Source organism: Condylura cristata, unplaced genomic scaffold (genome assembly GCF_000260355.1).
Source record: "Condylura cristata isolate star-nosed mole 26May11 unplaced genomic scaffold, ConCri1.0 scaffold00001, whole genome shotgun sequence".
NCBI lineage: Eukaryota > Metazoa > Chordata > Mammalia > Eulipotyphla > Talpidae > Condylura > Condylura cristata.
In genome coordinates, this window is record NW_004567102.1 from 8,119,375 (window position 1) to 8,140,815 (window position 21,441).

Genomic DNA, 21,441 nt, shown 5'->3' on the forward strand with positions numbered 1-21,441 from the left:
CGCATCTAGAAGGCGCCTGCGTATTCCTTCCGCTGGAGGTGGTGTCAAATCAGGAGAGTGGGCGTGGTTTATAAGACGCCTGCGCAATGCCTCCTCAAGGGGGGTGGGGCTAGACCCGAGCCGGAGTTAGGGGCGTGGTCTCAGGAGCGCCTGCGCGGAGGCGGTTGGAGGGCGGCCCGATTCCCCTTTGTTCGAGTTCGCCATTTTGCGAGGCAGCGGCAGTGGCGGCGGCAGCGGTGGCTGGAGCCTCTGATTGGGTTTCGGGGTCCGGTACTGGAGCCAATCAGCGCGGGCAGCGAACCGGGGGAGCGAGGCACGGTGAGTGTGAGGAGCCAATATCCAGCGGCCCAGAGCCGGCCCCAGCGCCCCGATTGGCGGGTCTCGCTGACCACTCAGGAGAGGCCCAGGCGCCCGTCGAGCCCGGGGAGTCGAGCTGAGCCTAGCCGAGTAGGGTGGCCTGCGGCCCCGGCCCAAAGCCTGCGAGGACCGCAGGGCACTCCCGGCCGAGGCCTGCAGGGGGCCGCGCCGCGCGGGAATGACGCCCCGGGGAACAGGCATTTCGGGGTCCAGACCCTTGCAGGATGCCGGTGCCAGTTGGGGATGTATCTCCGCTCCCCCGACCTTTAGGCGCAGGTTCTCAAGCCCCAAGCTCGGCGGTGTTGAGCTTGCACGCCACAAATGCCCTTACACTCAGGTACACCGACGCGTCCTGCCCGGGCCTCGGCGGGCGCCTCCTGGTTGCTGGTGGTTCCGGCCGCACGCTTGCACCCGCCCTAGCGCTCCACGCTGCGGCCCTGGGGAAGGGAAATTCCCCCCGCGGTGCAGCGGGCCGCAGACCCAGTGGGCCGGCGGGTCTCTGCAGTCGTCCTGGATGAGGGAGCGAAAGCCAGGGGAACACGAACGCAGCGGACAAGTGCCGCTGGGAATGGGGCGGACTCGCCCATCCGTCGCCCGGAGCCGGGAGGGGGTCAGTTGGTGCGCCCACTCCGCAGCCCGGCCGCGCCCCTCCTCCCGGCGCGCCCGGCCCGGGTCTCCGGCTCCGCGCCGTTACCACCCCCTTTTGGCTCGTCATTTCCTCTTCTCCCCGCCCAGCTTGTCCGGGCAGAACCGCACACCTCGGTCTTGGAGCTCAACCAAGCGGTTTCTCTTCCTTGTCCTGGCTGTAAAGTCAATCATTCGGTGCCTGGAACCTAAACTCTTGCAAGATGACTAGTCCCGCGCATTTTTTTGCCCGGAGGCAGCACAACTTGCTTTTCTTATTATTAGTCTAATCTACTGCTCATCTTAAAAACTCCCTTCCGTGGGAATGTGCAGTTCATTTTGAGTATGTTAGCTCGATCCACGGCCATCTCTAATTTCTAGGATATTTTTCTCCCCAAAATACGTCTTCTAATCCCATTTTAACGTATTTTGAGATGTTTATAGAAGCTTAACAGTGTTATGGAATTTTCATTAGGGTGGGAGGAAATCTCCATTGATGTTGACAACTAAGTATGGCCACTTAGACTACCAGGCCCGGACACCGTCCTGGGGATGAAGTGGGTGAAGGTCAGTTTCTCTTTGGTAGTTGAATTACTAATTAATACCTAACGGTTAGTGCTTCAGTGCTGTCAAGTTCTGATGTGCATTACTACCAGCCTTAGAGGAAGGTTCAACAGTGCCACACTTTGGGCTTTCAAAGATTGCTTTGCTCTCAGATTGCTTTTATTTGATTTTTGTTAAGGCCAGTGGGGAGTGTAGGCTGGAAAACACAATTGGTAAAAAAGCATTGGTGTGTCTTGATTAAGATTTTTCTGAAGCGTTTATCTGTGATGGTTCAGAGAGAATAAATAAGGATGTAATTTTTGTTCTAAGGTTGAAAAGCAACTTTCTCACTTTGGGGTTCTGACCTGTAACTGTTTGACTTTGGGGAAAGAAAGGGCACTTTTTTCCCCTAGGACTTAAAAATAATTTTTATTCAGTCCCTGGCATTCAGGTCTTCAGTATATAATGATGCTTGTTTTTTGTTTTTTTTTTTTTAGATTTATTTATTTATGCATACAGAACTGGGATACAGGCCAGAAGTGCAGGGGTGGTGAGAGGCTTCATCAGAGAAAGAGTGGGGAGCAGAACAGGAGATGGAGGAAGTACACTGCTGAGGGGGAGCAGTCGGCAGGTCAGGAGAGGTCTGCCACACCATGTGGTCACCTCCCAGGCAGGGGATTGAACTCATGCTGAAGTGGCTCTAGCTTCTTAGTGCTGTGCTTTAAAACCACTGCACCACTAGGGAGGGCCTATATGATGCTTGTTTTTAATCACGTTTACTAAGGCTGAGTTTGGAACTAGTTTTCATTGTTGAAATCATTTTTCTTAAGTTCCTTTAACTCGTAGATTATGAGATAACATGATCAAGGTGTCCCCCAAAAAAGGCACAGTATCTTAACCGTGGTTTTTAAAAATAAGCATATCTGGTAACTTCAAAACCAACAAACATGTTTCTTAAACTTCTTTCCAAAAAGCAGTTCTAATCTAGTCACTTTATTAAACACCTTCTAATCTAGTCACTTTGTTAAACAGCTTACACCTTTCTGCAAAAGAATTTTGCCTGGAATTTTGAGAGTCAGCACTTGGCCTTCTCTTCACATGGGGATTTTCAGTCTGCTCTTCATAGACTGAAATTGTCTTATGTTATTATGCTCTTCATTTGGAGTACTTCCCCCTCCCCCAGTAACACACACACACAATTTCATATCCTTCTCACACTTAAGACCAGTTTCAGAGGAAACATTTTCCTAAAACCTTCCTTGAATTAGAAGAGATGTCTACTCAAGAAGAAATGTCTTTTCTCCAAACTCCCATATTACTTTCTTAGGGTTCCAATACAGTTTTTATGTCTTTACTAACTAAACTTAAAGACTCTTTGAAGTGAGGATCTTTGTTAGAGTTTTGTTTTATTTCTAAACCCTTCAGGACAGTGCATCCTGGTACATCATTAGTGAAGAGAAAGCATATTAGGAGGTCTAATTCAGAAACCTCAGATGATGGGGACAGCTGTTCTCTGGTATTATCTCAAACACAGATAAGGGCCTTTTTGTTGAGTTTTGATCTTAGTGGGCCATTTTAGCTGGTGATTTTTTTATAGTAGAAATTATCAAAGTGCATCTTCTATAAAGATAAGTATTTGAAACGTTTTTTTAACATGTTATGTATGCTGTTGAGGTTATGTTATGTATGAGCTATGGTCCAAAAGGCTTGAAAACTATTATTCTAGTCTTTGCCCAGTGCTTATTATCTATCTAATATGGCAAAGTATGACATACTTTTGCGTTTCAGCTTTAAAAAATGGTAGTTCCACATAGAATGGGTTCCTAGTAGTTGACTTCACTTCAGGTTCTACACTTGGGAGTGGGAGGAAGAGAATTTGTGTGTTTGCCAGACTAAACACTATCAGAAAAAGAAACTCAAAACTTCTAATTAGAAGCTAGAGCTAAACAGACTAAATCTGGCTGGCTTAATTCTGTTAAGACTGTTAGGCAGAGAAGCGCTTGAGGAAAGACACTATCAGATTGTATTGCAGTTTTGCTAACTGAAAGCTCACAGTAGTAGTAACAGTACAGTTTCCTCTGAAGCCAGTTGCTATAGCATTCACCATTAGCAGTCTCAGTATCATGCTACAATCAAACCGTCCCTCATTGCTCTTAGAAGTGAGGCTACTTCCTTTTTTACCTTTCACAGTATAGTGCATTTAAGTGTTCAAAATGTACATTTTTGTAATTAGCATAAATTAAGTATATCTGTATAATGTTGCCATTATTCCTATGCACTTTTGACTAAAATATAGTTTCTCGAAATTAGGGGTCAAAGAATAAGCCTCATACAGAAAGATTACAGCGGGAGATTTAAGATCGAAGATCTTTTTAAATCAGCTTTACTGAGGAAGGCTTTAATACTGGCATTTTGGTGTGTTTAACATCTCAATCCAACTATGTACCATCACTATCTGAAGATAAAAAACACTTTTATCACCCCAGAAGTTCCATATGTTCTATGCTAGTCAGCTTCCATTTTCTCTTCACCCCACTTTTTCATTTTGTGTAAATGAAATCGTATACTCTTCATGTTGTGACTTCTAATTCTTTAATTGTTACTAGTTTGGAAACATAAATGTATTGAGATAGAATAGATCCCCCCCCCCCCCAGCAGAGCCATGTAGTCTAATTAAAAACTAAATTTTCTATACTGTGCTAGAATGCTTTAGGAGCTGACTTAATCAGCCAATTCAGAAAAGACTGGTGTACAAATAGGAAAGCCAGTTGGCTGGTAAACAACAAAAAATAGCTGTTTACTTGTGTTGCTGATCATATATTTGCTGCCTGTTGGCTAACCCATATGTAAATCCAAATTGCAGCCAGTTATTTGCATTCTATTAGAGCATGATCTAATAAGTGGAAGAACCATGCGGTTATAGACCCCATGGTAGTATAATGGATAGATCTGTCATCCTGTGACATGTCTGGTTCTTAGATACTTGCACAATACACTATGTATTTCCCACATACAGCAAAGTTGGAAGAATTTTATGATAAATACCTATATACCTATTCCCTAAGATTTACCACTAGTATTGTACCATACTTGCCTTATAAGACATCGGTCCATCTCTCCACCCATCCATTCATCCATCCGTCTATCCTTTTTTTATGCATTTCAAAGTAAGTTCTAGACATCTGTATTTTTGTTCTTAAATAGCTGGACATGCACATTTATCTCTTATTTTGTTTATATGTACATACCTGCACCTGCCCTATAGTTTCAAGGCACAGGTATCTAATTATGTTCTTATTCCATACAACGGTTTCCACCTGTTAAAGTGTATGAGGAGCGTAAATTTGGTCTTTGGTTAGATATTTCATAATATTAAGGACAGAATTAGTGTTTTGTTTTTTGTTTTTTTGTGTGTTTTTTTTTTTTTTTGATGTTTGAAGTTATTTTGTGGAGACATGGAATTGTGATTGAATGGTAAAGACAACGATGTCTTCACTCTTTAGAGATTGATGATGAAATATTTCCAGATTTTTTAAAAAAACATGTTGCCTGGGATTTGCATCAAAATAATCCAGGAGTGAGTAAAAACTAGATGAAAAGTATATGTGAAACAGGACTGACCTAATTTGAAAACTGTTGAAGTTAGTTGATAATAGGTATTCATTACTTTGTTCTTACCACCTTTCTATATATTAGGAAATTGCCATAATAAAAAGATTATACCAGGATGGGCACTCAGATTCAAATCAAGAGAAAATTTAGTGTTTTTTTTTTTTTTTTTTTAAGATTTATTTATTTGTGCATACAGAACTGGGGTACAGGCCAGAGGTTCAGGGGCGGTGAGAGGCTTCACCAGAGACAGAGTGGGGAGCAGAACAGGCAGATCAACGAAGTACACTGCTGAGGGGAGCAGCGGGCAGGTCAGGAGAGGTCTGCCATGCCATGTGGTCACCCCCGGGGCAGGCGGGAATCGAACTCATGCGGAAGTGGCTTTAGTTTCTCAGTGCTGTGCTTTAACCCGCTGCGCCACCAGGGAGGGCCGAAAACTTAGTTTTTTTTTTAATGGATCATAGCCTCATGATTTATATATATATCATTTAATATTTTTCCTTTAACCTATCAATATCATTTTTGCCATTAGTATCATTCCCTTCATATTCCTTGTTCAGACTTCTCAGCTATCACTGAAGCTTTCTTAGCACAACTTGATGAGATTTTGATAAGAAAAATGTTTGACTTCAGATCTGGTAACTTGTTTATTTAATAAAAATCCTAAGGTTTTAAATTGCTTACTATATGTAGAGCAAATGTGTATTACAAATGAAAGATATTTTATTCCCTAAAGTACATGTGCAAACCAGAAAGCTCATTAATTGCCCTGTAACAAGTGATATTGTAGTATTTCTAAGGTAAAAGTGATGTCCTATCAGTGTTGAATGGTAAGTTTGCCAGTAAAATTGATAAAAAGCATCTTTTAAACATGTGGAATAGTGTCATGATTGTTATGTAATCTTAGTTTAAAATGATACTAACAAACATTTCCTATTTTGTATTCTTATAAAGTACTGTAATGCTGAGTTAAAATTTATCTGACAGGCCTTTAGTGACAGTCTCATTTTGTTTCTTTCCCATCCTTCCTAATAGGCACACACCTCACAGGCTTCTAGGATCTCCAGGTTGAAACTCATTGAGGATCAGAATCTAATTTGGAGGGGCCATGGAGCAGTATACAGCAAACAGCAATAGCTCAACAGAACAGATTGTTGTACAGGCTGGACAGATTCAGCAGCAGGTAAGGAAGTCAAACTGCTTCAAACAGCAATGGAGCTGCTAACAGCCACTCAGTTGGGGGTTGGGGGGTAGTTGTTTTTTGAAGATACCACATCTTGTAATTAATGAATTTGATGACTTTTGCTGAACTGGTTTCTGAAGATTGGATTTGTTGTGAGTGTGTGTATGTGTTTTCTCTATTCAGAACTCTAAATCCAGCTCGTGACCACTTAGAATTTGCTTTTCATGGGAGCCTGACTTAATAGTAAATTACCTGTTATCTTTCTAAAAATCAAAACACCTAGTCTGTTCTCCAGAGTAATTTTGGTCTTTCTCGGTTCAATTTTGTTGTTTCTCTTCTTGATTAAGGTAGTTCGTGATCTAGTAAGGCTTTGATCACAGTAGACAAATCAAGGTAATGTCCAATAAATCCACTATTCTGTGATTTGATCCATTGTAGTGCTTATTCTTGAGAGTTCTAGCTTAACATGAGGCTATTTAGGTTACCATTCTTACAGATGCTAGTTAGAAAAGAGTTCTCTGTTGCTGGTTTACCCCTATGATTGGTTGCTTTATTGAATTTATACACAGCTTATATTTTCTGATGCTTTATACTGGCTTTAATACAATAAAGTTTGTTTTCTCCTGAGAAAAAAAATTATGTATTAATTTAACTTTAGGCCAAGATTGGAAGTGTTTTTGTTTTCAAAATGGAATGAAGTTGATATAAAATATTAGTTAGTATAAAATAGTAGTTAGTAAGTAGCCAAAGGAAGTTTCATTGTTGAGTTGTTCCTATCTAGAAATCAAAGGAAGGAGCTACTCTTGATTGAAAAGAGATTGTTTAAACTCCTTTCCTGGCTTTTTCTTTCACATACTTGCTATGACTGCTAATTTCCTTCATCCACCTTAGAAGAGATAGTTCCACAAAGGGCCCTCCATTTACACCATTGCTCGGTGGATGAATTTTTGTTCTGTCAGAACACTCCATTAGAGGGTATAATAGTTAAGTTGGTTCAGTGAAAACACTGGTTCTGATTAGCTTGGTTGAGAAGTAATCTTAGTTTTGACATATATGAGCAGTGACCTCCTGGAGATGTGGTTTACAGTGATTATTTATGGTGATTATATTTAGGACCCAGAATTCGTCGTTGTAGCTTAAAGGCTTTTAGAAACTGATAACTTTGTTGTATGAACTCACTTAAAGAAATATAAAAGACCATTAAAATACCTGAACAGAAGGATCAAATGTCAATTTCTGGAGGAAAGGACTTGATGTGTTAACGATGACAACTATTTTTGATGTTTCTGACTCACTGAAGTGTATGCTTTGAGTCCCACTCTATTTTAATCCTATTACCTTCAAGGTATAGGGAGTCTGTACAGTTTGAAAGTCCTGTGTAGGGTGGGATTGTTGAAAGAAGACTCCCACAAGAGGTAAGGTAATCTCATGTCTTGAACTATACGTTTCCTCCTGACACATTTCAAGCTCTTCCTATTCCTGTTCTCAGCAGCAGGGTGGTGTCACTGCTGTGCAGCTGCAGACTGAGGCCCAGGTGGCATCCGCCTCAGGCCAGCAAGTCCAGACCCTCCAGGTAGTGGTGCTCTCTCTGACTCTTTGTAAGCACTGCATGAACGTCTCCTCTCATGTCTGGTGCTATTTGTGGTAGGATCTGAAAGAGGAATGGCAAGTCAGTTGCATGTCTCTGATGCTGCTTAACTTATCTTTGAGCCTTACTAGCTACCAGTTTCTTAATGGTTTGTGCTAAGTCATATAGTGATCCCAGTATCAGTTTTCTGAAGACTACATTTTGCTAGTGTATTTCTTTGGGAATGCCTAGTATAAGTACAGAAAAAGCTCTTATTAGTGTCTATTCAAAGCTCAAATTCTATAATCAGATTGCATGGCAAAATTTCATGGATTTCTATAGTAGAAAAAATAACACATGACATAGACGAGATTGTGATTTATTTTTATGTAAAGGGCAGCTCACCTGTAAAACAATCGTATTTGACAGGGCTTATTTAGTCATTGAATCTTGTTAATCTCTTAGTGCTGCCTTTTTTCTACTGGTCCTGGGGACTCATCTTATTACTACATCTACATAGATTAACCCTTCTCACTTGGTTATGCACTGGCGGGTATGCTTAGGTATAACTACTGTAAGAATTCTTATTTAACCAGTGCTATTCCCTAGTACTGTGTATGGTCAAGTTAAGTAGTCCCAAATTGGGGTTACATTGGAGCAGTTCCTTTATTTAATAAATAGTTGTGGAAATGTAGCTATCCTTTAGTTTATTTGTTTTTTCTGTGTTTATTTTGACAAGCATGACCAGATTTTTGAGTAATTACAAGATTTGAACGCCCTATCATTTTTTCCTTCATGAAATAGAAATGATTCAGACAGGACCTAGAATGTGGAGCTGGCATCTCACCTTATTACTAGTGTTCCTAAGCATCCTGAAGTAGCTGCCTCTGTTGTGGTCATTTACTTTGTCCTTTCGGCCTCATTTCTATACCTGCTATCCATAGTATTTGATGATGAGACATAGCCAGTCCAAGTATAAATTAGGCTTAAAGAAACAGAGCTTCTCAAACTGTATTTGAATCTCAGCATTCAACAGCTTGTTTTTTATGCTTGCTTCATCTTACTGATCTATTAAAACAGTATTGTCATTAACCACTTGTTAATGGGAATGCAATATGCTCTTAACTGTATGGCTTCTTGTCTGATGCATGTGTCTTTGTAATCATTCATATATTGTGAACATACAGGACTCCTTGGAGTCTAAAATGGCTTATCGTATATATTTATGACATGTCGATGAAGGAAGAAGTTGATGGTGGAGAGTCAGAAAATTATTTGTTGTTAATTGTGCCTTAAAACGCGTGTTTCCTACCTGGAAATTTTATTTGAAAGAAAAGGGAAACCTTTATGAAGTATTAGAAACTTTCCTTTAGAGGAATCATTTTAGAGAATTTTAAATAATTCTTTTTTTTTTATTTATGCATTATGTATTCTGAAAATTTTTCCCTGATGGAGAATATATGTAAACATTAGTGTAGAAAAGAAAATTTGATATGGGATGGGGAAATGAGGAAAGGAGAAAGCATTGGCTTGGTAGTTTTTTAAAAGGTGAGATCTCAATGACCTGTTAGCAAAACCTAGAATTCTTATATTCATGAAGATTCTGGTGCAGGTGGTGGAGGAGGAGAGTATCTTATCTGTGTAAGACAGGTTGATCTTTTGTTACAGTTATTTTACATGTTTTTATTGACATTTAGAATGATTTGTTTATATGAAGATTCTTTTATTCTATTAAAAATCTTCAACAATTTTAAAAATAAATGTTTTGGACTGTTAACTATTCTGTTGAACATTCCATTCCATTTCTAAAGTGTCTTGCTTTGGTTTCTTGAGAGCATTCTATCAGTTAGGTGTTGTTACAGTGGAACCCAAGATACCACAGCGCACATGTAACTCCCTGGCTTCTGGAATATTCTGTTCATAGAATAGATATATTCAAATACAGATATTTGAAGACAGTAACACGAGGATGAGGTCTTGAGATCGTATTTTCTTAAGATCTCTCCTGCTTTTCCCCTTCCCCACCTCAGCAGGACAACAAAATAGTTCTGTCAATTGTCTATTGTTAAAAACCATTGTGTGTCCTGTGTTGTTTCATTGTTCTTTTGTTGTTTTATTCTAGGTCCAGGGGCAGCCATTAATGGTACAGGTCAGTGGAGGCCAATTAATCACATCAACTGGTCAGCCCATCATGGTCCAGGCTGTCCCTGGTGGACAAGGCCAAACCATTATGCAAGTACCTGTATCTGGGACACAGGGTTTACAGCAGGTGAGTGATAGAAAAAATTCTAAGCAGCGTGTCAGAATAGAGATTTTAAAGAAAGATTTACTAACAACTGCTTGAAAATTGGTGTGTTTAATTATTGTCTACCCTCTTTTTACATTTATAGCTGATTTTTCACTTTACAGAACTTGGACATCTCTAGTGAGGACTAAGCTCATACAAATTTTAAAAGTTGTGTTAACTAGCAAATAATAAAAAAAATATTTCAGTCCAAACCCATCTCTCACATACCTGCAGCTGTACTTAGAACAAAATTTATTACCTTAAACAGCTAACAAGCGTAGAAGGGTAACTGAAGTTCATTCTTTAACTGAATAAACAAAGTAGTTAAATCTACTAGAAAGACTGAGAAATAGAAAACAAGGTAAACAAGATAGCAGTAGAAGTAAAAGAAGCATGTAGGAATGTTCCATGAGGCTTGTATCAAATTTTTAAGTTAGAGGACTTATCAAGTTGGTATAACTGAAAGAATGATTATATCCACTGCCACTAGGGTTGTGGAGTAAGGAAACATCTATTAGTTTTGGTAATCTCAAATTCAGAAGTCATTTTAGTAGAAAGGCATCTCACTACTAAATATATAAACCTTTTATTCACATCACTTCCAAGAATCCTGTATGAAGAGAAGGATGGATGTAAGGGGAGAAATGTACAAAGACGTTATTAACAAGAATGAGGAAATTGTTGACTCATACTATATTCATAACGTAAAACGATGTCACTGTTAAAAAAGGATGTCGACATGGTAGGTGGTCAGTATTGAACTATTTTTTGTGAAAAAATAGAGGAATTCTGTCTTTGTAATTAATAGCCAAAACCCACACCCAACCCCCCACGTATATGTAGAGCTATATTTCGCTTTTGTTTGTGCAGTGACATTGATCACATTAATATCCTAGTTTCTCTGGAACAATGTAATATAATTTGAAATAAATCAATCATAATTATAATGCTTGATAAATCTCATTTTTGTTTAGCCACTTATATTCTTTTGTATATGCTTTTGGGGCACACTTATACCAAATATGTACTTTTGGTTTGGGATTGGTTGTTTTGGTTTTGCTTTGTTTTATTTACTTTCCCTAATTTAACTTAATCCCACATTTTCTTATTTTTAATTTCTTCATCATTCCATCACATGTGATGAATCAAAATTTACAAAGTGTATTTGTGGTTAGGGTTTTTTGTTGCTTTTGTTGTTCTGCTTTTATAGATAACGTTATTGTAAATTGTGTTTGACTGTGATAGTTCTAGTTTTCATTTGAATTCTTACGGAATTTTTTTCTTTTGTGAAGTAAGGGAAGTGCTTGAGCAAAAAGTATAAGCAGTTTTAAACCTATTAACATATTTTTCCAAGATAGAGTTATAATTAGGATTAAAGATAATTTGGGATTTCTCCATCCATAAATGTATGAGACTTTAAATTCATTTCACACTGGTCCTTCAACTCTGTCCTCATTTTCTCTAGTCTTTCTTGCTATGTCTTCTCTACAGTGTAGTCATTCACATAGTGAGCCATCATTCATTGTAACATACTCAAACATAGTGAGTGTAGTGATCTGGCTATATTACCAGGTCTGCTTCTTGATCTTGGCCAAGTAATTTAATTGTTGGTTTTCACTTCTGAAAATTCAGTTTATATTAGAAGATTTCTAGGGTTTATTTCAGTTTTAGAGTCTATAATTTTATGGGTTTTTTTCCTGTGTTTTTGTTTGTTTGGGCGAGTGAAGGGATTTGTTTGTTTGACCTTTAAAGAGACTTTGCAGGTTTATTTTATTCCTTCTCTCTTATTAAGACTAACTAGAACTGTGCTAGAATAATTAAAAGAACTGAAGCAAATATGGTTAGTCTTTAAAATGTTCAGGCGTTAAATCTGAATGGTGATGCAAGGGATATATAATATGATTGTCTCAAGTTTTCTGTAAGGATTTTGCATGTACATTTTTATAAAGTTCCAACTTGGAGTTAGAAAAATTGGAAGTTCTGTTTTTCAACATTTTGGTAATAAAAAACTTGAAACAAAAACAAGGAGAATGGTATGATGAATCCCCATCATCCCACTATAGTAGTTATCAACATATAATGTCTTCTCCCTAGTTTCATCTCTTCCCCTACTCTCTCAAGGCTTATGTTAGAATACTTAGTATCTTTTAAACTGCAAAATTACTGTAGGTTGCTTCTTTTAAGTGAAATTAAACAGTACATAACTCTGCCAGCACTATCTTAATTATCTCGAATTTATAATAGAGTACAGAACCAGGCTTTGTCTTTTTTCTTCTTCAGAGCATTTCCTGCTTCCTAATCCAAGTTCTAAGGACCAAATTAAACCAGTATCAGCAAGACACCTTACTTTGTGTTTTCTTCACAGATACAATTGGTCCCACCTGGACAGATCCAGATCCAGGGTGGGCAGGCTGTGCAGGTGCAGGGCCAGCAGGGCCAGACACAGCAGATCATCATCCAGCAGCCCCAGACAGCCGTGACCGCTGGCCAGACTCAGGTAATTCCACTTGCTCTGTCATCCCAGCGACACAACTGATTAGGAAGAGTCAGCCAGTTGAGACAAATACTTCACATGTAGTAGAAATGGGAAAGAAAACATTTTAAATGTTTCCCCCAATGGTGCATTTCTTTGTGGTGGCTTTGGGGTTCTGTTAAATTCTGTCGTTTCTTTCTTACAGACTCAGCAGCAGATAGCTGTGCAGGGGCAGCAGGTGGCACAAACTGCTGAAGGGCAGACCATCGTCTATCAGCCAGTTAATGCAGATGGCACTATTCTCCAGCAAGGTAAGTGTGTACATTTGTTTCTGGGGAACTTCTTGGTGCATCTTTTTTTTTCATCTGTTGAGCAAATAACTACTTGGTAAATTTTGACCTCTACATGACCTATTTTGTACAGATAAAGATTTCCTCTATAAATTTCCATGAATTAATTTCTTTTCTCACCAGTATAGAACCAACATTGATTCTGTTTCCGTATGTAGGAGTTCCTGTGGTAGTTATTCAAAGTCTGATCCTCAGGATTATGTAAGCTTTCTGGAAAGAAATGTTTCTAGATCAAAGATAGGAAAAATGGAACTTCTTTACAGTGGTAGGACAAAGTATATAGATGTAGTCAGACTCACTCAGAAAATAAGTTCTCCAACTTTTTTCAACACCCATTGAAAAATTTACTGGGGTGCCCAGGAATTATCCATGTCACGATTCAAGAGTGGATTAAGAACTAGAACCCAGACGGTTAATAAACTTTCACAAATTGTAATTTTCTGGTTGTGTTTAGCAAGCCGGGCTATACATGTGGGCGAGTGCCCTTCTCCTCACTTCTCATGCTGTCTGCTGGCATGTTTCAGCAGGGTGAATGTATGTGTGCCAGATAGAAGAGGGACTAACGGTGTTCCCTTCTTTCTGTGTACCTGTTTTTTTTGTTTGTTTGTTTTATGTTTATTTTCTTAAAGTTACAGTCCCTGTTTCAGGCATGATCACCATCCCAGCAGCCAGTTTGGCAGGAGCACAGATTGTTCAAACAGGAGCCAACACTAACACAACCAGCAGTGGACAAGGGACGGTCACTGTGACGCTGCCAGTGGCAGGCAATGTCGTCAATTCGGGAGGAATGGTCATGGTAAGAAAATTGACTTTTCAGTTCACTGTTCTTGTCTATAATTTATTTTTCCATTATCTGTCTTTGAAAATTTTTCAAGTTTTCAATTTGATGTGACTTAATAAGGTTTGCTTATAAATTGACATTGGCCCTTAAGGCAGTTACAGGGACCTGCTTTTACAAAACACCTTTTACTCAATGAGACATTCTAAGCACCTACTGTGTTCCAGGGACTATTCTAGTAGGTGGACTTACAGTGGTATTTAAACATGTAAATACCTGCTTTTATGTGACCTTATTCAGAATTCAAATAGAGAAAGTACAGATAAAATACTAATCATGGGGAAGTGGAATATATATTGCTGATAGTGGGAGAAACAAACTAGTTTTAAAGATTGTAGTAGAGAAACCTAGAAATTTGTGGTATGAATATATTGGCAAGATACAGAGTGTTGGGTGATATGAGTGAAAGGTAAATCATGTCAAAGTAGGCTGTCTGTATATTGTGAAACTAGATGAAGTAAGAATGAGCAATAGAAATCTGACCATAGTTGGGAGAAGCTACCAGAACAAACCAGCCTTTCACAGTTGTTAGTTAGGAAAGAAGGTGGAGTACAATAGTTCACCACCTATTCCTCAGAAATCTAGTGCAGTGTTTTGCTTTTGTGATTTGTTTTTTGTTTGGTTTTTTTTTTTGTTTTTTTAAAGAAAAGCAGGATTGTGTTATAGTAAATTGGCTAAATTATGTAACTGTGGGCATTTAGTGGCATTTTGAACAGATACCCTAGAAAGTAGATATCCCTAGAAAAGATATCCCATGGATGGACACAAATTTGAACCTTCACAATGATAAAACCTTGTATTTTCTCATGTGACTCTCATGATAGAATCATGTGGAATATGTGTTTAAAATACAGACCAGTCGTAAATGCAGGAATCTGCATTTTATTTAGTGTCATTTAAAAGCTACCATTTGTAGCATTCATAAAAAAATAGATTAATAGGGAGCAAGAAATTGCTTATTGTGTCTCCAGTCAGTCATGCCACTCTTTTGTTTTTTTCCTTATGCATATGAGAACTGGGGTTTAGGCCAGAGGTGCGGGAAGTGAGAGGATTCACCAGTGACAGAGTGGGGGGGCAGAACAGGCAGATTGACAGAAATACAGTGCTGAGGAGAGCAGCAGGCGAGACAGGACAAGTCTGGTGTGCCATATGGGTTAGCTCCCTGGCCAGGGATTGAACTCATGTTGCAGTGACTAGCAATAACTTGAATAGCATGTGCCACTCTTTAAAGCTTGGATTTTGTCTGCACACAGATGGTGCCTGGTGCTGGCTCAGTACCTGCTATCCAGAGAATCCCTCTACCTGGAGCAGAGATGCTCGAAGAAGAGCCTCTCTATGTCAACGCCAAGCAGTACCACCGAATACTTAAGAGAAGACAAGCCAGAGCTAAACTAGAGGCAGAAGGGAAAATTCCAAAGGAAAGGAGGGTATGTGTAACATTGGTATTAGAGCAGAGTTCTGCCTCAATACTCTAATTTTTTTTTTCTTTTTCATTAAGGAACTTTCAAGAAGTATTATAGATCTCATCAGTCAGAATTAAACTGCATGGCCACACTGAATTAGCAAGGAAGGCTAAGAAATGCAGTCTTCCTAGCGAGCAGCCAGCCATATGTGATTAGATACTGTCTGGTGTTTGTTCCAAAGCTTTCTCTGTAAATCAATCATAATTTCCTCTGGTAGCTGTGATCACTGCTGTCCTAAACTTTTAAAGCATTGGGTAAAATGTTAGTTTCAACTAATAGGTGAATGGTTTTTGTCTTACTTTAGAAATACCTTCACGAGTCTCGACACCGTCATGCCATGGCACGGAAGCGTGGTGAAGGGGGACGATTTTTCTCTCCAAAAGAAAAGGATAGTCCCCATATGCAGGTAAAAAGATTTACACTTTTTGTTTTTATTGGGGAGAAGTGTCCTTTTGCTATTTTACAAAATAGTAGTAGTCCCTTGCTATTTGCTAGGGACTAATTGCATTCTCTAAATTAGATGCAACTTGTATTTTTTAGATTCCCTTGCATCTTAAAAGCACTACTGATCTTTAATCCAGTGGTGTTTCTTCCCCCACAGTTTGTGCCAGTTACTACTGTTTCTTCTTGATTTCGAAGAACTAGTTTTATTGTCCTTTAATGTAATAACAGCAGCTGACACTGTTGTGTGTCGGCCATTGTAGAAGTACTTTTAGCTGCTTTTTTCTTTCCTCATTAAATGTACTCTTTCAGCTACTATACAATACTTACTCTTACATTTAATTCCACTGATTATATCTTACCAACATTTCTGAGTCAGTATGTCCAAAGTAGAACTCTGTTTTTTTAATGCCTGAATTAGTCACTCATCTCAAAAAAGAGCATGTCCATGTACCCAGGTGCTAAGGCTGAAATTGTACAAATCTTGAAGTGCTCCTCTTGATATTACCTCTAAAATATAACTTGAGTCAATTTACTTCTTTCCCACCAACTACTGTTGTCTGCCTTACCTAATCCTTTCCTTCTGTTTGAATTAATGTACCGGCTTCCTCCTGGACTCCTCTCTGTTCCCCTCTGGTCCGTTCTCTGCCTTGCATGTGACGGGAGCCGCGTGCAATCCAGCTTGAGCCCCTCCCACCCTTGCCCTTCCACATTGCACTTGGAATAAAATCCATGCCATTTTAAGTCCCTATGTGATCTAGCTTCACCTATCTTCTGGCTTCTTACTTTGTTACTTGGTCTTTACTCTGCTATTCATAGGTCTTTCTTGTTAAACTGTTAGGGCTTTCTGTTGCCACTAGGACCTTTGTGTTTAAAATAATGTGCAAAGCTTTTCACTTCCATTTTTTGCATAGCCATTTCCTTCTTTTAGGCCTTAGTTTCAGACAGTGGGGCTGTCCCTAGTCCACTCTATCCAAAGTAGGTATCACATGTTTATATAGTGCCGGTCTCCTTCCCTACACTATACGCTGTATAGGGAGTAGGTCATTTTACTCTCCATTGTATTTGTTGGGCTTAGTATAATGGCCAGTGCAGAACAGACACTTGGTATAAATATTTGTTGAATTAAAATGAATTTTTCCCACTTAAACTTATTCCTGCCTGCAGCCAACGAGTGCCCTCCTTTCTCATCATTCATTCATGCACTATATAGATCCAGAGTGCCAGCTATGAGCACTGAGCCAGAACGCCACTCATTCTGTATGCTAACAATATGACCTCTGTCAGGTTACTTTTAGCCTCTTTTACCCTCCATTTCTTCATATGTAAACTGGTGATACTGCACCAGGAATGTTGTGAAAATTCACACAGTGAGCCAGACCTAGTACATTATGAGAGCTTGATAAATACTAGTAACTGTTCTGCTCATTGATCAAGACCTATCTCCCTGCCTTTTCAGAAATCTTTCAGCTTTTTTAGGCTTCAAAGATTCAAAGTTACTGCAGGTGTTTATTTTGGAGTGTTACAAAAGCTTCCAAGGCCTTACCTCTGCAAGTTCTGAGAGCCAGCATATGGGGCTTAGTGGAAAGAAGAGTAAATAGAACCACACGATTAAAGTTAGTCTTTCCTGGACTCCTCATTAATAACTATTTGTCTCTAGTCCAGGCTTTACGTCTTTGGTTTTCTCTGCATTAAAGTAAATCGATTCTAGTGTCCTTTCTAGACCCATAAATGTTTAGTGCTTAAAAAGAAATGATCTGAAAATGAAAACAACGAAAAATACAACTTAACAATTGAGTTTTTCTTAGCCATGTAAGTACTCTTAAACCTAAAAGGTAGAGCATAAGGTCTTCTGGAAAGAACATAGCTGCTTAAGAAACAGATAAGACTGTCATCTCTGTTATTTGGTATGGAGGACAAGCCAGACTTTCAATCATTTTAAGGAAAAAACATACCTGCAGCCTAGAGTTACTATTTTAGGCCTTTCGTATACTTTGCAAAGTCTTGTGAATTCCCTTCATGAGGTATGAGTTCCCTGTTGGCTTTTGCAAATAATATTAATCATCTCTGTGATTTGTTTGTGTCGAGGATCCAAACCAAGCAGATGAAGAAGCAATGACACAGATCATCCGAGTGTCCTAACCCCAGGATGTGTGATGGAGCTGATCACGGTCATGTTCCTTACCACTGCTTCCCACTGTTCCAGGAAACTGATCAACTCTTCCGATGGGACACTGATGGTCTCATTCTGCCCTTTTCTACAGGACAGAAACCACTTAGTTTTTAATAAGTGGCTCAGTATTATAATCGCAGCGATGTCTGGCAAATTGAAGTTGCAAGCCCTTGTCTCACCCTTTGAGTCAGGACCTATTTCAGACTGTCGATGATACTGACATTTCATGGATTAGGATCCATGCCAGCCCAGCAGTGCCACATACAGCACTTACACGTTGACTGGTAAAACCAGCCAACCGTCTCAGCAGGGGAGAACAACCTCAACCTAAACTGCAATCAGGGAAGCCACAGCCTATCCCTTCCCATGGAATCTAAACGGCATCCATCCCTCTGATGGGGCTCTCAGGCTGACTAACTAAATGGACACTTTGTATTCAGAGATGGCTTCCAGACAAGGAAGTTCCATCTTATGATATGAAAACAATAAATTATCTGAGATACAGTCATCTAATCTGTGGTATCAGAATCTGCCCAGATGAGAGGTTGGTATTTTTGGACACCAGCCAAGAAAATGCTAACTTTGGGGATAGAATGATAAAAGACTGAAGCACTAAAAATATAAATTGCTGAGAATCTTTTTTTAACTTTGACAAGTGGTGGTCCGTCTGTTGACAGGTCATATGGACCATAGTTCTTACCATGGCAACTTTCAAGATAATTAGAGATCTTGAAACTGCCTTTCCTAACTAGAGAACAAAATTTAACTTCTGTGTCGAAGTACTGAGGACGTTTTGTAGTAGTAACTCCTAAACAGAGAGCCAAAGTAGAAATTTTCAATCATAGGCATTATGACAGCATTTGGGGAATAGACGGGTTCCTGTGTGATTCAGTCTAGAAGAGAGAATTGTATTTGTTAAAGCTATGTTGTCATAAAGCATGATTTTCCAGTGGATGAATGTCTAGAATGGATTGTTAAGATGAAGAGGATAATTTATATGATAACCTTTGTACAAGTATGGAAAGGGAGAAGTCTAAGATTTGGTTCTTGACAATTTCTGGAACTGAACATATTCCAAAAGCTGTCCTGAACATATTCCAGGTCACCTGCTACGAGTTGAAGGTAGATGGCTTCACTCCTGCAGTGCTTTGTGCTGGCTGGCCTCAGCGAACCAGTTTCCATGTGTTTCCACTTTCCTCTACTGGCTTTGTGCAGAAAGGTTTCCACTTGCCATCCACATTCTGGGGATAAACTGCAGACCAGAAATAGAGATGCCTGCAGGGTCAGAACTGGGCCACAGTTCCCAGAATCGGTTGTGCCTCAAACATCTGTTCCAGATGTTGAACCTTGGAAGAACTAAGATGATATTTTAAATGAGTTGCTGCCTTCTCTGGAAACAGAAGGAAACCTAACCTCTTTGATGAACATTTGGGTTTAATTTAAATACCAAGAGTAAAAATTCGCTCACTCTTTTGATTTTACTCTAGTTTGTATTAAAAGGAAAGAAATCTGCTAAAGAAAATGTCACAGAGGGAAATCATTGTAATGGTAAAAATAGAAGAATGGAGTATGCGGAGGAAGCTGGAAGTGAAGGTTTCTTCCTGGAAACTGGTCATCTGTCCTGGCTTCTAGATGTCAGGAGGGGCCAGTGACCTTTTGTAGGCTCACTGGAAATTTCTGATTCTATGTGAGTTTGAGATAACTTTATCCAGTAAGTCCTATGTTTTTCAGATGATAGATTACTAAAAACAATGAGGATTGAGAAATTTTTAAACCCCTTGGTTTGTTTTAGTATTTGAGAGTTCAGAAAGAAATTCTTCATACCTAATTTCTAGTTCTTAAGTCAACAACAGTTCTTAAATGCTATTTATTTGTGTAAGTTTGTACATAGTAATACCAACCTCATAATGTAGAAGAATATATATTTTTTTTCATGAGTTTGATTTTCGTTTTTGCAATGAAATGCTTCTGTTGCATTTCAGATAGCCTATGGCCCTTTTATTGTGGTCATTTTTTAGCACACCATTATAACCCACAAAGTAGAGATTTAGGATTTGGATTTTTCTTTTGTTTTGAGTTCTTTTATTCATTTGTCCTTGTGACTGTAGTGATGCCTTCATAGAGAAAGAGTGAATGGATTAGAGAATAATTGTTTAATGCATAGTTATTTCACTTCTTGAATGCTTTTTTTAATGGATAATTGTAAATGTATATATTTTAATTGCATTGGTGCATTGAACATTTTCATTTCTATACCATTGGACCAACAGAATTATTTCTGGCTATTGGGTGCCTGATAATAATGTCTTGATTTTCCTTTGGGACTCAACTATATATATCTATATATATATAGGTTTTCCCTCCACTCGTAGGGGGAGTACAGGTGATGGATCATTGATGTCATTGCAATTGTTATTTTTTAAAATAAATATAAAATACTAAAAACATGTCTGCATCCTCTGTGTTGTGGGTTGTATTATAACAACACTTCAAATCTAGTATCCAGGCCTTCTATCACCTTTGTCTTCCTACTTAAAATTGTTTTCTGTCACCTGGGTTGATTTGATCGTTCTGCTATTAAATGTTAATCAAAATGTGATTACATGAGTAAAATTGGCCCTTTCCTTAATGATCACCAAAACACTCTTGATTGGGGCCCTCCCAAGTGGCGCAGGAGGGTTAAAGCCCAGAGCTGTGAAGCCAACCAGCCCCAGCTACTCAAGGTTCCATTCCAAGCCAGGGAATTGACCCACATAGCGCAACAGACTTATATTTCCCCAGTCCACTGCTCCCCTCAGCAGTCCTGCCTGTCCTGCTGCACCCCACTCTGGTGAATCCTCTCACCGCCCTTGCTCCTTTGTCTTGTACTCCAGTTCTGTATGCATAAATAAATCTTAAAAAATAAAAAAGACGCCCTTGATTTTATTAGGCCTTTGGAAATACAGTGGAGACCTAATTTTTAGATTTTTTTTTTCCTGCAAGAAACAAAAACACTCAGATTATTAAAATCAACATGCTCATTTTATAGTCTATGAATCTGGGCAGCAAAGACTTCAACTTCAAACGTGCCATTGTCCACGGCACACAACAAAAATAGAAGAAAACCTTCTCTAACAAAGACAAAGTAGCCGCCTTAAGCCTGACTATGAGTTTTGAGACCATCTTTATTTTTGCTTTTTTTAGTTAGATGCTAATGAACTTGTAAGTTGAGTGGCCCAGGTTTCTACTCCGGTGTATGAGGCAGTCACCTCATTGCCACCGGTTTTATCACTGGTTTTATCATAGAAGGTAAATGCCAAGATCACCGGTTTTATCAGAGAAGAGTGTTCACCAAATTCGGGGAAATTACATTTGAACCAGCCTCCCTGCCTCGTTGCCGCCCCTCCCCGCCGGAAACCAGCGCCAGGTCGACGGGACTGACAGGCGGTGGGCAGCACCCGGCAGCCTTTGATTGGCTCGGCCCACCAAGGGGCCCACACTGATTGGTTAGTGGGAGGGCCCAACAGGGGCCGTTGATGCGGATTGGTTGCTAG

At 39.4% G+C, this 21,441-nt stretch overlaps 1 protein-coding gene across 2 annotated transcripts; it reads left to right on the forward strand.

The window, feature by feature from the left end:
- The first annotated feature begins 219 nt into the window (after positions 1-219).
- NFYA (nuclear transcription factor Y, alpha) lies at positions 220-20,680 on the forward strand. 2 transcript variants are annotated; one of them, XM_012723010.1, is made up of 10 exons: positions 220-318; positions 6,169-6,316; positions 7,806-7,889; positions 10,006-10,152; positions 12,536-12,667; positions 12,849-12,954; positions 13,623-13,789; positions 15,085-15,258; positions 15,599-15,700; positions 17,824-20,680. In XM_012723010.1, exons 2-10 carry the CDS (start codon positions 6,242-6,244, stop codon positions 17,875-17,877), a joined length of 1,041 nt encoding a protein of 346 aa, XP_012578464.1. In that variant the 5' UTR covers positions 220-318; positions 6,169-6,241; the 3' UTR covers positions 17,878-20,680. The 2 variants fall into 2 exon arrangements, with proteins under 2 accessions (XP_012578464.1, XP_004673513.1); XM_004673456.2 differs by lacking the exon at positions 220-318 and adding an exon at positions 617-694 and having other exon boundaries at positions 7,806-7,892.
- Positions 20,681-21,441: the final 761 nt, after the last annotated feature.

What these genes read in the sequence shown, in the direction of transcription:
- NFYA (XM_004673456.2), top strand. Translation starts at nt 6,242, where the DNA reads ATGGAGCAGTATACAGCAAACAGCAATAGCTCAACAGAACAGATTGTT. An exon ending in AAGTCCAGACCCTCCAGGTA is followed by an intron (nt 7,893 to 10,005) that starts GTGGTGCTCTCT and finishes GTTTTATTCTAG; the next exon opens with GTCCAGGGGCAGCCATTAAT. An exon ending in GGACACAGGGTTTACAGCAG is followed by an intron (nt 10,153 to 12,535) that starts GTGAGTGATAGA and finishes TTTTCTTCACAG; the next exon opens with ATACAATTGGTCCCACCTGG.